Below are 14,888 nucleotides of genomic sequence, written 5' to 3'. Positions count from 1 at the left end.
GGAGCTGGGGGGGGGGGGGGGGGGGGATTCAAACATGAGATGCGTCACTCACTTCCTGTGAAGGCGATCCACCTTGCGTACTTCGTGGCTTCTCGACGCCAGTGCGAGGCCACCAGCAGGCCACAGGTGACCGTGAGGGAGATGATGCCCATGATGATAAAGAAGAGCGTGGTGACCCACTCCGGGGGAAGTCGCGGGGGGATGCAGGTTCGATCTCGTCCGTGAATGGTCTGACATTGGCGCACCAGCCCCACAGTTAGAGCTCCTGGAATCAAATACAACAACATTAATGACATGTGAGTCACAATCAACCCACAAAAACCTGAAGGGTGTTTTGCAGGATCTGCTCTTTATCAGGAATGGGGGGAAAAAAAGACCCTTAATTAAGGCCTGGGTGTTTAGCTATGGACTAAACTATAACCTGGCACACCAGAGACAACACAGCCGTTGAGTATAAAGTTCAGAGCTTGTTTTCTGCAGGAAAACACGCTGCACCTGTCAGACACATAGTCCCTGAGGCTGTGCCTGTGCCGCTGTACTCAAGCACACGTTCAGGCAAGAAAAAAGCATTTCAAGACTGACATTTACATCGATTTAAAATACATTTCACTGGCTGAACAGCTGAAATGTGCTGAATGCACATTGTTGTCTCGGCCAGGTACTGATATGAACAAAATAATATCACACCACCGTACCTTTAGAATTTTAGGATGACAGTAGTTTAAGTGGCAGTAAACTACGGTGCCTTACTTTTCATTCAGGTTCTGTCTTCACAGCCAGCTAAATCCTTATAGCCACTTTACAGTCAGATTACACACATGGCCACCCAAACAGATTAACCAGAGATTAACCAGTAAGAGACTGTGCGTTAACCTGTGGGTCTCAGTCACACAATCCAGTTAAGACCATACACAAGGTTTAATGTGTTAGGACTAGAAGGTGCACTAAAAATAATCATTAAGCAACTGGATTTCTGCCATGGATAATTTTTATGTCATATGCATTTGCTTATACAATTAATGATTAAGTTATTTTAGTGAATGAATGCATTAACTGCATTCCCAAAATTAACTGTTAAAACAATTCATATGTATAAAGCTTCTTGTTACTTACAGTGCACCAAGCAGGGCTTCATCCACAATCAACAACACACAAAGGCACAAGTTTTTAGTGTTAGTCTTAACAATTATGGTATGTTATTCATGCTTTAACAGTGTAAACTCAGGCCTATATCATTTAAGTCACATTCTATGTTTAGGGCTGCAATAGCCCAGACTTGGCAGAAGACATTCATATAAGAATGATGAGCATGAGTTTGATGGAACAGGTAAGTTCTACTTATTCATTTGCAGATTTAGGGACTGCATTACTGTATTGCTTGATGCAACCAATAAAGTAACATCATTACTTATGTAAAGTAGCATGTTACTTTTTGCATTATAAAGTGCTTTCTACCACCTGGAAGAGTGTGAAGGCTGTACACAAACCATATGCACTCCTCACAGTGTCTGTATCACTCGAGTCACTTGATCAGAACTGCAACACACCGACTCAACTAAGCGCCAAGACAGCCGAGAGACGGAGCACAAGACTTCATCATTCCCACGGCCTCAGGAAAGGGCTGACCTCAGATAATATAAAACACCTAATTATACAAAAAAGCAACACTGTTCAATAAGCAATACTGATAAGCCGGTAATTATTTTCAACAAGACTCCACTGTTAAATACCTAACTTGATTGAAACTGAAGAAATAACACTATTACTAATCTCTGCTGATAATATTAATTCCATTTGATTCTATTTTTTGGCAACATTAATGCACTTTCTGTGGCTGGGAAATGCCAACTTCTGTAAGTTTCTGACTCCTGATGTCCATTTCACGTGATGTGCTTGTATATGCTTTCGCTTATGTCCTTCTGAGCACATACTACAATGAAAGATGGCATCAAATGTAAACACATGAATTTAATTGACACAGAAAAGCTCGCATTTTAAGATCTCACTGCATTTCAGCCTGACTGGGAGTTTTGTTTATGCCCACGCTGGCATGCATTTTGGCCATCTTAAAGTGTGTAGGATTCCTTTATCGAGCAGGAAAACAAGGGAGGCACTTAATCAGTTAAAAAGACTCGTCACTGGTTGAGCTTACATCTGGTAGCAGTCACATTCTGCTGAGTTCTCCTCTGGAGTGACATAAAACATTTGCATGATTTTGATATCTGTCAAGCACAATGGCGTCCAGAGCTCTGTAGTGATGAGTGCGCCTGCTGGCGCTGATACTCAGACTGGTGCTGTGCGGTCTATGAATTTCCAAGAGCAGGTCTAGAGAAGCTGTAAGGGAACTTCAAATGCATCACTAAACCAGGGTTCGCATAGGGGAGGAATTCACACTACGCCCTGGAAAACAGGCAGTGGATTGCGGAGAATCCACCAAGAAAACATCCTGGACATGGAAGAACTACGGAAATCCTGTCCTTTACTCCACGTACAGTCAGAATGATAACAGCTCAGCACCTCTCCCAGTTAGACAGATTTAACTACAGTGACAAAAGATGGTCTGTTATTGAGATTACAGTACAAAATAATTTCAGAAATACCAGTGGAATGTCTCAATTCTCAATACCGATTTGGACACCACGGTAAAAACTAATGACACAAGCAGAAATACCATTGTTGTGAATATCTGTACAGCTTTGATAGTGTATCAAAAATGGTGATGTTTCACTGGAAATATGTGCTTAATATACAAAAGAAGCCAGACACAGGACAAGTTGTTGATAGGAGAGCCGGTACTACATACTAGCTCTATTAAAGACTGCTACAGTTACATCTTATTTTATTATTGACTTGGCACCGAAGAACCTTTGACATCCCTACAGCTGCGGTCACATTTATGCAGATATGGCGAAATTCTGTGGGCAAAATGAAGCCATCTGAACAGGAATCCATGTGATTAGGGATTTCATGTGAGCGAACAACTTCATTTGATTCAAGTTTGTTGAACTATTAACAAGTACATTTACCACATTTACCAACATAAAGCTGTTTGGTTTGGAATTGACCCCTGAATGCCTGTTCACACAAAGATGAATATTCGATGCGATAAACACTTTAATTTGAATGATCGGCTGTTATTTCGTTTGTTCAGATTGACATTTTCATTTTTTTACAGAAACATGTTCTGATCTCTTTCCCATGCCCAGAGCTACTGCCGTTACATAAAACTATAACTTACGAACAGAGTATTTTTTTTATGCAACAATGAACAACAAAATCCAGACCTGGCTTTTTTGTCTCTGTACTCTTGTATTTGCTGTTATCTGATAAACCCTATAGTGAATACAAATATCTAAACAGTTGTTTGAAAACATGTAGCTAAATACTGTTGAGCTGCACTGCTTTGTGTACTGTAGTATTTGGAGTAAATGCTGCATTTCTGCTCTTCTTTAAGTGCCACCTACTGTCAGGGGAAGAATCTGCATGTTTGTTAAGCCAGTCTGCAGTTTTTTTAAGCATTTGGTCTAAACAGACAAATTGTATGGTAAAAATCGGACTGAATTTTTGTGCCGAACCTGTGAACAGGCCTTGAGAACTAATTGAGCTTCTGTGACAAACCTATGAGGTTTGTTCTCGCGTGTCAACCAAATATGGTTGCTCTTCTGTTTATGTTTGCTGATCAATGATCAAAGCCTAAATTAAATCTGTTCAGCATATAAAGTGTTCATGCCTCTTCATGGATTGAACTGCTCAATTCATGTGGATTTAATTTTTGATCTCTTTACGAATGTTTTGAAGCATCAGAGTTTTGGGTAAATAGACTTTCAATGGAGGGACTGAAATCTCTCAGATTTGATTCAATCTATCTTTATTTGTGTTCTGATGATGAATTCATTTCTTATGGGTTTGGAACAACACGAGGGCGAATAAACGATGACAGAATTTTCTAATTATAGCCATCTGATTTGGCCTTTTTTTTTTTAAACCAAAAATATACAGTTCAGAGTATACAGCATATCACTACGAATTCAATTAGTTCAATAAACAGATGTATTCATTTTGCTTCAGGCAAAATAGGTTCATCTGCATTACAAGCTCTAGAGGATTTTCACAATTTATAAGCAAGAAAGTTGATTTATGCTTGGCTTTATTATCATGAGCCGTTACAGGGTTGCAAATGTAAAACAGATCTTCGAGTTGGATTAAGTTTGATGATGGGAAAGAAGCATTTTGTCTTGGTGGGAAGAAAGCCTTTAATGGGCTTGATAAAGTCTAGTGTCTGCATCCGGTAAACATTTCCCTCATCACCCACCAATCCCCCGCTGATTCACAACTTCAACGTCTAATTCCATCATTACAACCAGCTGGCATGCTACGGTAAACTAAAAAGAAAGACAACACTGACTGAATCGCACCCACAACTGCAGTTTAGACATTCAGTCCTTTCCCAAAAACACATGCACACACACAAAAAGAGCATCATTTAGAACAACACATCTGGATAAATAAACGGGGAACAAGTCAGAGCGTTGGAGCTCATGCCAAATTCCCAAGAAGCCTTCGCTGGAAACTAGAAATACACTATTCAGCAGAATATGTCAGTGACTCAAACTTTTGTTTGTGATTATCAAGAAACACGTGTCCTATCCATCTGCAATCAAATTTGGTAAATGTGGTCATGGATATTTAAATAAAGCACTTAAATTAAAGGAATTGTCAGGTTTCATTACAAGTTCAACCAACTGTCCACCATAGAAAACCATTTGGACTTGTCCCTCAGCTTTGTCCTTAAAATAACTTAAAACAGAAACAAACATTCTATCTGGCTTAATATCAGAAATGTCAAAGTTATATTTGTGCTCCCAGCTAGTCGCTCTTTGATTGAATGCTCTCTGCCGACTGCACAAGGGGTCAAATGTACTTTTTGTTAAAAATATGTACATTATGGATTCTTTAAGTGGAGTCGGAAATAGTAATTATAAGTTCATGAATAGCTATGTTTTAGGGCTGCACGATTATGACAAAAATCATAATTGTCGATTATTGCCTTGAAATTGTAATTGCGATTATTAATTACGATTATCACAATTTACATCGAATGATGTTTATACCATTGTTTGATGCAACTGCATTCCGTATTTTTATATGAAAATAAACAAGCTGAAAACACTAACTGAAAAACGTTTAGTGCTTTTCTATAGTATTAAGCCTCAAATGTCAACTATACATCGGATTGGTTTCTTCTTTAAATTATAAAAAAGTAAAAATATAAATGGTATTATAGTGTTATACTAAAACTAAAATGAAAGCAATGGAAAAACCCTTAAGATAACATGTAGAAAGAAAAAGAAAAAAAGCATCTTAAGCACACAGAATAACATAAGTGGACTTTGAACGATTAATTGTGGCATCCATAATTGTAATCGCGATTAGAAATTCGATTAATTGTGCAGCCATACTATGTTTCCATCCACCTATTTTTATGCGCATTTTAGGATATGGCATTAAAAAAAAAAACACTGAATGTTAACACCAAGATGTGCATAAATTCTAAAAATGCGCATGTGTTTAAACTACGATTAAAACACATTTACCAAATAAATTCCTTGATGCGCATCAAAGAAGTCTGTGACTTTGCGCGATGGGTCGGCATAACTGGACTAAACAGCAGACTGATCTCATCGCACAGGATCTGAAATGTTGTTTTGTTTATTCTGAAATGCCTGAGCCAAAGTCTGTGAAAGTCGTGTTGTCTTACACGACTGCATTCCCAAACATCAGGCATCCACCTCCGTAAGTAAGATAACATGAACGCGTTTCATTTCGTCTGCGCGCTCTGAGGCACAAGTAATTATGTAGGCCCACAGTGGCTTGATCCACTGCAGCAGATGACCTTTTTCTTAGTTTTATTTGTCGCCAGTTTATCAGCAAGTGACGATTTTGTTTGCTTCGTCTCGCTGGATGGAAACGGTGCTTTGTTTGCAGATGTTCCAATTTTGCAACTCTGGATGGAAACATAGCTAGTGATTAAGTCAAGTTGTACTTACAAGTGGAAAACCTCAATTCTAGATGATACACAAGTTGCCGTGTTGTGACGGGCATGTCGATTTGAAAGATGGCAGAAACACTGATCTATAATGCACATAACGAGCTTCATTCATGAAACACAAGCAGAATGATTTTTGTGTAAATCATTCATAAAGCTGCTCTGACACAAAATTTTGAATTCATCAAAATGTTCGTAATTTCAAAATGTTAGTTGGCACACAAAATGTACACCTGCTCAATATATACAATATATCTATAATCCAAAAACAGAAAGATATTTTTTAATTCATTCATTTACATGTCATAATAATGAATGCCCAACTTGGAAGTATAAGATGCACAGAATAAACCCTTCAGAGTCACATACTGAAAAAAAAAAAACTTCAAGCACTCTTGTTCTATTGCTATATAGCAATTATTTATTCGTTCTTCGTTTTATTAGTGACCCTTTTTATCTTTTTTTTCCATTGTTAACTTAATTGAAAAATACTCAACAGCTACATGCCACTGGTGAAGAAGCTATGAGGGAGGGGTTTCTCACAATAAGTGGGCACTGTTGGCATTACGCTGGGAGATAAAGCGGTAAACACTCGTAACCTTTGAGAAACTCCATTTCAACAGCGCCTCGACACGTTCAGACACTCTGGACCACTCACCTGTTCACAGCCTGTGCGTGAAACAACAGGAAATGAAGCAAATGCATCTGCTTACTAAGCATGGCTGTTCTCTCATTAGTGCAGGTCGAGCAGCTCTGGAGATATGGAGCGCTAGATGAGTCAAACAGCCTCTGAACCCTAGTGGGTGGAAAGCGGAGGCCGTATGCGGCGCTACAGGCTTGTTCTTTTTTAACGCACTGAATTCTCTCAGATGCATACACATCCTGTACTCGCGATGAACCCACAGTAAACACAAGGAAAATGTATTCACTGCTGGAAGCATTACAAGATTTTACCAAAAGAAAACTTGGAAAAAAAAGATGAATGGACTTAACAGTTGATGACACACTACACACTAGAGCCCGACCGATATGTTTTTTTTGGGGCCGATACCGATACCGATATTAGGGAGTAGGGCTGCACGATAAATCGCATGCGATATTTAACGCGCATCTTGTCAGAAAGCCGGTTCTGTAATCAGCGGTAAATCTCTTCTGACAAGATGCGCGTTAAATATCGCATGCGATTTATCGTGCAGCCCTATTAGGGAGTAAAAAAAGGCCAATACCGATATATCGGCCTACATTCTTTGTGTATATTATAGTACAGTACCAGTCAAAAGTTTGGACACTTTCCCATTCGTGTGTCAATACAGTATATACATAAACAGAATATATATACATAAACACATTTTTTGCAATGATCACTCAAATGTGGTTATCAAACACTTATAATGGTGACAGAGATATGTAAGGGCATTTAACAATTTAACAATAAACTTGCGATGAGTGCAATGCACAAAGTAATGGGGGTTAGTTGTAACACGTGGTTTGAATATTTATTTTACCATAGTACAATTTTAATTCTAGCTTAAGTAAATTTTTTATCTCAGTTTTTATGTGCTATTCTATGACATTAGTGATGTAATTTACACTATTTACTTACATTTTTAATGAGAAACAACGAGAAACAGGTGAATAAAGACTGACAGTCAATGTTTAATGTTTAGAAATGATTATTTCAAGACATATAAAGCATTTTTGCTCGTTTATGTGGACCGTCCCATGCATGGTTGCAATGTGTTCATTGTCAAATTACAAAATCAGATTGTTCATTCGATCAGATAAGATTTTAAGCTGTCCATATGGTCAAATTACAACGTGCCCCTCAGATGTTACAATGTGTTCCACCTACGGGCCATGTTGTCACATTTCACTTCCATTGTTTTGCGATAAATAACGAAAAACGTAAATGTTTGTTTCTTTATTTTACAAAAGCACACAGTTTTGTTGTTATTGTGAGTGTACACAAATAAAAGTATACACTTAACAGTTTCGAATGATGTATAACACTTATTTGTGTGGCACATATTTGTACTAGACAAGTGTAAAATTACTGTGGATAAAAATATATATATATATTCTGAACCCCATGTGGATTTACACAAACTGAGAAAGTCAAATAGTGTTACTTTGTGCCCCGCTCTCCCCTACCTCTGTAAATAAATACAATATAAATTTATGTCTCGCACACTTTAATGCCCTTTGAATGTAACGTGCACGTTCTCTTGGAACTGGAATCATGGCGGAATTTCATGTGAAGTCCACTTCGCAAGGCACTTACGGTCGAATAAGATATGAATAAGATAAAATATGTTTTGTTCAGAATCGTTTATGCAATATATATTTGATTTATATGAGTTAATTTAGACGTAATGCACGGTTTTTATAGACAGTTAATTCCCTGCGTTGACATTACATTTGTCGTTTGTCTCAATAAATTGGGTTAATTTAAAAAATACAGTGGTTAAATAAAAAAAAAATAAATTCTCTATTGCTGTGTTTTAAAAAAGGCTATAAAAATGTCAATAATTATCGATACCGAACGATATGAAACATTATATCGTTGATACATTTTTTAGCTATATCGCCCAGCCCTAATCATGACTAGGCATGGGCCGGTATGAGATTCTGATGGTATGATAATTTTCTTATCGGGCCGATACCAATAACAGAAAAAATGAGCATTTATCGTCCGATACCGTTATGGTGGCCGATATATCGTGCATCCCTAATGATAACCTTAGATTAGGCTTAAAAGTATAGACGTGATACCAGCTAAATTTAATTATTGTACTAAATCGCAGAAAAGTAGGCTACAGTACGTACTTTAGACTGCTATTCCTCCACTCTGTGGAGGAAACTAGTTGACGTTAGCTAGTTAATTAGCCATGTTATCTGCCTCGGTAGCAAGCCAAATAGTATTTATTTCAACACTGAAACAAACGGCGGGTGGGTCTCTGTCTTGATCGGGGGTGAAAGAGGGACTTGGATACTTCGACTTGGAAGTATTTATTTAGCGATCGGCGCTAAAACGTCATCTAAAAAAACTGCGCATACCGCAGGAACGGTATAACGGAAAATTTTAGTGGTTTTGAAACCGTGACTTTTCCAAACCGTGGTATACTTTGAAACCAGTTATCGTCCCATGCCTAATCATGACACTGTATTTTTTGTGTTTTAGCATTAGTGTCTGTGATTAAACTTTGAGCAATTGCAGCTCTTTCATAGATGCTGCCTTTGCAAAGTTCTCTGCAGTCGGTTTTTGTGGAAACAGGGTCTTTAAGGTGAATACTGACGTTTTCTGTCACTTTGCTGCAGTAGTTCTATGTTGTTTGGACACAGTCCTTCTTCGTGATCGATGGTCTCTATCATTCATTTTTGGTTTTTGCCCATTTTTCTCCTTCACTTATGAAGACTAGCCATTCTTTGTGAAAACAGGCATGATCATAAAACAACAAAACAAATTGGCTGTTAAGGTTACAAACGATCCTACTAAACAGGCCTCCATGATTTGCCCCTTTTTGGAAGTCTAACAAGTCACCCATTTGACCCATGGGGCTTGTTGAACAAACTAGATAATACACAGAAACTATAAGAAAATGATAATCGCAGGATGAGTTTTTTTTCACTGTAGCCTGCACAAATGTTATTAATAACTTTAATAATGGGTGTTCACATTATTTTGTCCAACCCTCATATATATAATGCATAGTGTTGTCAAAAGTACCAGTACTTCGGTACCAAGTGGATCCTTAAATTATAAAAATGTGACAAAACCAGACTTTCTGTATTACCAGTAGAACGATGTACTAGGGCTGCACGATATATCGTTTCAACATCGATATCGCGATGTGCGCATCCGCGATAATCACATCGCAGGATGTGCGATGTTTAGTATAGACTACTGATCGTTATATTTATACTGATTGTTTTCTTTGCTCACACACAGACACGGTGTCTACACCGGATGCGACAGCTGTATAGAGATACCCATTTTAAATAAATTTAGTAGCAGAGCTACTGCAAGGGATTTTCAGTGCTGGAAATCCATTAATCCTTTGTTGAAACTTCCACGTCGTTGCGGAGAGCGCAGGTCACGGTCGCTTAGCAACAGCAGACGCCACGAAAGCGCAAGCTCCCGAGCGCTTTGGAAAGAAGGAGAAAGCGGCGCGGCTGGCGTTTTCCACGCGTTTTTAGGCTGACATGTGAACAAGCCCCAAAGTCTGTCTACACTGGACACGACAAAGTGACCGTTGCATATCATTTGAACTTTGTGTCAGTAGTACATCATCATAAATAGAACGAGACATCAGTTTACTGTCGGGATTTGTCGTGTCGCGCGCAATCCAGTATAGTCAGTCACACAGCATCACTGATTATAATGGGTTCTATAGTATTTTGTCGCATCCAGTGTAGACACAGTGAGAGCCACGCAGATGCACGTGACCTCTGATTTCGGTTCACTTCTGCGTCTATTTGTGCCTGAAATACTGTCCTCTGCAAGTATCCTTGTAAACACAGATGCTTATGGCTTAGATGAAGGTAAACAATTGAGAAAGAAAATGGATGTGTAACAATATATTGGTTTACAGCAGTTTAATGTTCCTGTTGCTTTCTGTGTCATGAACGTTAATCAAACAACAAAACACAAAGAAAAATCACTATAGCTTTAACACAGATTTGTTAGATTTAATTTATAGTGAAGACTATGCAGTGTTATTTTACATTTGATTATTCGATTTCTGTACCTGAATACTGTTACTTACCTGAAAAATATAAAGCACTGCTTATTTCATTTGTATCTTTGTTCTGTTATTTATCTATGCTTGTAATGTTTATTTCCTATGCTGATTTACTCGCCTACAAAATCACCCCAGTCATTGATTTTTTTTTCTTTCCAAAATGAGCTATTGAAGTCATCAGATTTTTTTTCATATCGCAGAAAAAAAAATATCGCAATGTGAGTTTTTTCCAATATCGTGCAGCCCTACGAAGTACTGACTCTATTCGGTACTGCTGATCAGCATGCAGTTCATACAGTGCCATGTGTATTTGTGTTTGCGCTCTAATTAACGACTAAAGAGTGCTGAGCACTGTAGCCAATCACAGACATGTCTGTTGAGCTGTTGAAATGCTAATATCGTAACACTAACCATGAAACAATAAAAATGCAGGACATGACTAGATAAGATCATAAAACGTTGGTTAAAGGGACAGTTCACCATCAGTTGCTGGTCCCTATTGACTTGCATAGCGTTTTTTTTTTTTTTTAGTATTGGTCAATATTTTTCAAGGGTAATGCAAAACTAGTGCATTAAGTATTTTTAGGTTTTTTTAAATTCTGTCATTTCAGAAAATAGGTATACATCTCAAAAGCTTTAATTTACATGTGAAACAAAATTGTATTATAATGTATCAATAAAATATACCACTAGTTATAAATGATAAAGCAGGCACATTAAATAAGAAAATAAATACGGTCAATCTTAAAGCAGCAAGACCCTAGAACTGCTCACTGCAGGTTGAACGGAGTCAGCGACTCTTCTCAACTTTTCTCAAGCAGCCATGAGTCAGTGGCATAAACAGACCGGCCTCATCACTTTTCAAGAGGTCTGTCTCTCTGTCGCTTCTTATTCCTTTCATGTGTTCGGATAAGCATTGCTGAGAGCATGTCAGTCCTTTTCATAATAACTTCTTTCCAAAGAGCTCCTCAGTATGTAGCTCAATGAATTACAATGAATGGGACAAAATAACCAGGCCCACATGGAATCCGTGTCTTAAGAAAACTCCACGGGTTTTCGGAGAATCGGAACGCCGGGCATTCACAAAATCTACTAATGGTCTGCGCCCCTTTCGCATGCCTGCTTATGAAATATTTGGTCTAATTTGATTGTTCTCAGTTTCCAATAAGAGCAGGGCTCAATACAGCAGAAGGCATCACTGCATGCATGCATGTTTCTGTTGAGCGAAGAGGGCCAAAAGAGTGAAAATGGGCAACAGCTGAACTGACTGCCTGGAATAGAATGGAAAAGAACGCAAGGGTCTTGAGATGCACAGCATCGAAATATTGTGTAATAAAAAAAAATAAATATAAAAAAAAAAAAAGTAAAACATGTATTTGCCCATATTAAACAGAAATGCACCCTTAAAATTGCTGTTATCGTGACATCCAGTGCACTATATTGTTTTGAATTATTTTTCTTGGGTAACTGCACTTTTCCAAGTCTAAATATAGGTTTTTAACTGATTTATTGTTTTGATCATTAAATTAAGCACTTTGGTCCTCCATTCAGGTGTACTTTATGTGATACCTTTGCATAGATAGCAGGAAGAACAGGTTCATGTCATGCATTTGTAAAAATAATACATGTCAAGAGACCTATATGGAATTTTAAATAATAATATAATTTAATTAAAAGTTCTTAATGTTGAGCCTTGAAACATTGTCATCTCAGCCTAGTTTAGAAAAAAAATCAAAATCAGCTCAGAGAAAAAGTCTGAAAACATCCTCCAGTTTAAAATATGCTTTCATATTTTGTTCTTGAGTCAGAATTCTGCATGAGCAAGTGCTTCAGAAACAGTGGGAGGAAGTGGCATTTCTAGTTGGGCGCTTGTTTTTCTGCAAACAGAAACAGGACTGTTATAAATGCCATCGACACCTCTAAAACAAGCTCCAAACAATCAGCTCCCTGCCTGGAGAATGAAATGAGTACTGTATGCTGTCACACGGAGAAAGGAATTAATCATTCCTCTCACTCCAAGTGTTTCTCTGGGAATAAAAGGCTCGGAAGGCTTTTTTTTTTCATTTTGTAAATGTCACGACCACCAACTCGTGTTTTGTCCCTGCGAGCTCTTGGGTTCTCAGTCACGGGTTGAGTTTGAAGGTCTCCGCTGCATAATTTCCTGTCTCTGCCGTGACTCCTGCCTGTGAACTGTAGTTTCCTTTTGAAAAAGTGTACAAACACAAACATACCATCCTTACAGCTGTCTCACTGGCACCGCAGATGTGAATAAGAGCAGTAAATGCCAATCAAAAAGATCTCCTTTTTCAGCTAGGGTTCGAGGTGACAGACTGGGCGTCTGTCTGGATGGCCACATTCCTGTCAAACAGCATAATGAGTCTGAGATGAGAGCAATGGGGAAATGAGCTTTAAAGGTATTTTGTACTGAGGTCTACTTATAATGTTATCAAGATTTTTGCATCAAAAAACATCATAATTTATCCACCTTATTCTTCAAAGCGGAAGTAAGCCTATGGGCAAGACTTCCGGTTCATTAGGCGCTGTGGGGAAATAAGGAGAAGAATAACAACGTGCAGTAAACGGTAAAACTGTTTGCACGACAAACCAGCGTGTTCATAATTAAGATAATACATTAAAATAATAAGTTAAGACACACCAGTTTGCAATATCAAGCAGCAAAACAATCTGTTTTTTACAGCTAAAAATAGCTGGAAGCGGATGAAAGCCAGACCCATAAAAACTACAAATGGCCGCACCCACTCTTACGGGAAGAATAAGGTGGATAATAGCTATTTTCTGTCCTGTTTTGACCCCCCTCATCAGAATGCTCTGTTTGAATAGGTGTGGCGGATTGTCGACTCTGAAGTAAATGCCCACTGCTATGATTGGCTAACAGTTGCGTGTTTGACAGCCTACGGCCTTCTCAGATGGATGCTGCTGTGGTTTAGGTAAAAAACACAAATACTCAGTACATATCAAATGATCTGTAATAACAGACAAATCAATAGTGAGCATGTAATAAAAACAGTTACTCACACTTGTGTGGTGCGACATTACTGTCGGATCCAATATAGTCGTCACAGCATCGTCTTTTAGTTTCAATCTTTCTGAAAATCCTGCGTTGAATTGTGGCTTGTTTGTAAACGAATCCAAGGTAAAATGAAGTAAACAAACGACCAAATTCTTACTGACGTGGTCTGGATCTTCATTAAAAATAATCCACTCTTTTCTAATGTTGGGATGGGATCAGAAGGAAAGTGATGCAAAGACGGTGTTTTTCAACAACTTGGCACTGCACAGCGTCTTCTTGTCTTCAGAACATCTTTATAATTTGATTTCTGCGTAGACCTGCGTTTGATCTTGTAATTTACACCTACATGTGTGAATTGGTGGGCGGGGCTTAGTGCTGACCAAAAATTTATATCATGGTATTTTCCAAAATTATACTGGTTTCACGGTACATGGCGGTATTTTTTTTTTCATGCATGACCGGGTGTTAACCATATTTTCTACTGATTGAGAGAGGAAATACTGCAGTATATCTACTAGAGCCCGACCGATATATCGTTTTGCCGATATTATCGGCCGATATGAGCCTGTCGCCGATATATCGGTATCGGCGAATATGCCGCTGATATGCTGCCGATATGAACATTTTTTTTACAGAACATATAATGCAGATAAAATGCTTGAAATGGTGTAATTACTTAGTTTGTCCAGCAGAGCGCGCTCCATTGTTTGCTACTGGCGACCTGGATGAAACGCTTTAAAGCTTAAGTCAATGGAAAACCATTGAAACTTTGAATGGCCATATCTCCGTAACGGCGCGGCGAATCCGCACCAAATTCGGGTGATCCCTTCAGCTCGAGGAACCCTCTCGAACGCGAATCGAGTGTACATCTCGAGGCCCTCTTTCGAATGAGACCACCCCCGCGTGGATAGCCCCCGGGGTTCGGTTGTTACGGCTGGTTAAATTCGCGGTCCGGTGCCGACCGATCTAGCGATCCCGGGGGGCTACCGACGCGCGGAGGGTGGCGTTCAAGAGGGCTCCTCGAGCTGAAGGGATCCCCAGAATTTGGTGGAGATCCGCCGGCGCGTTC

General features: G+C 38.7%; 1 protein-coding gene across 1 annotated transcript in view; it reads right to left on the bottom strand.

The window, feature by feature from the left end:
• LOC107675623 (uncharacterized protein C16orf52 homolog B-like) overlaps nucleotides 1–14,888 on the bottom strand; it is a 29,541-nt gene that overhangs the window by 12,909 nt on the left and 1,744 nt on the right. Inside the window, exon 2 of the mRNA XM_016470024.1 lies at nucleotides 53–265. Coding sequence (XP_016325510.1) covers nucleotides 53–265 — 213 coding nt within the window. The remainder of the gene's footprint in view (nucleotides 1–52; nucleotides 266–14,888) is intronic.

The sequence above is a fragment of the Sinocyclocheilus anshuiensis genome, unplaced genomic scaffold, assembly GCF_001515605.1.
Source record: "Sinocyclocheilus anshuiensis isolate Anshui unplaced genomic scaffold, SAMN03320099.WGS_v1.1 scaffold2214, whole genome shotgun sequence".
Classification (NCBI taxonomy): domain Eukaryota; kingdom Metazoa; phylum Chordata; class Actinopteri; order Cypriniformes; family Cyprinidae; genus Sinocyclocheilus; species Sinocyclocheilus anshuiensis.
This window is presented reverse-complemented; position numbering and strand designations above follow the sequence as displayed.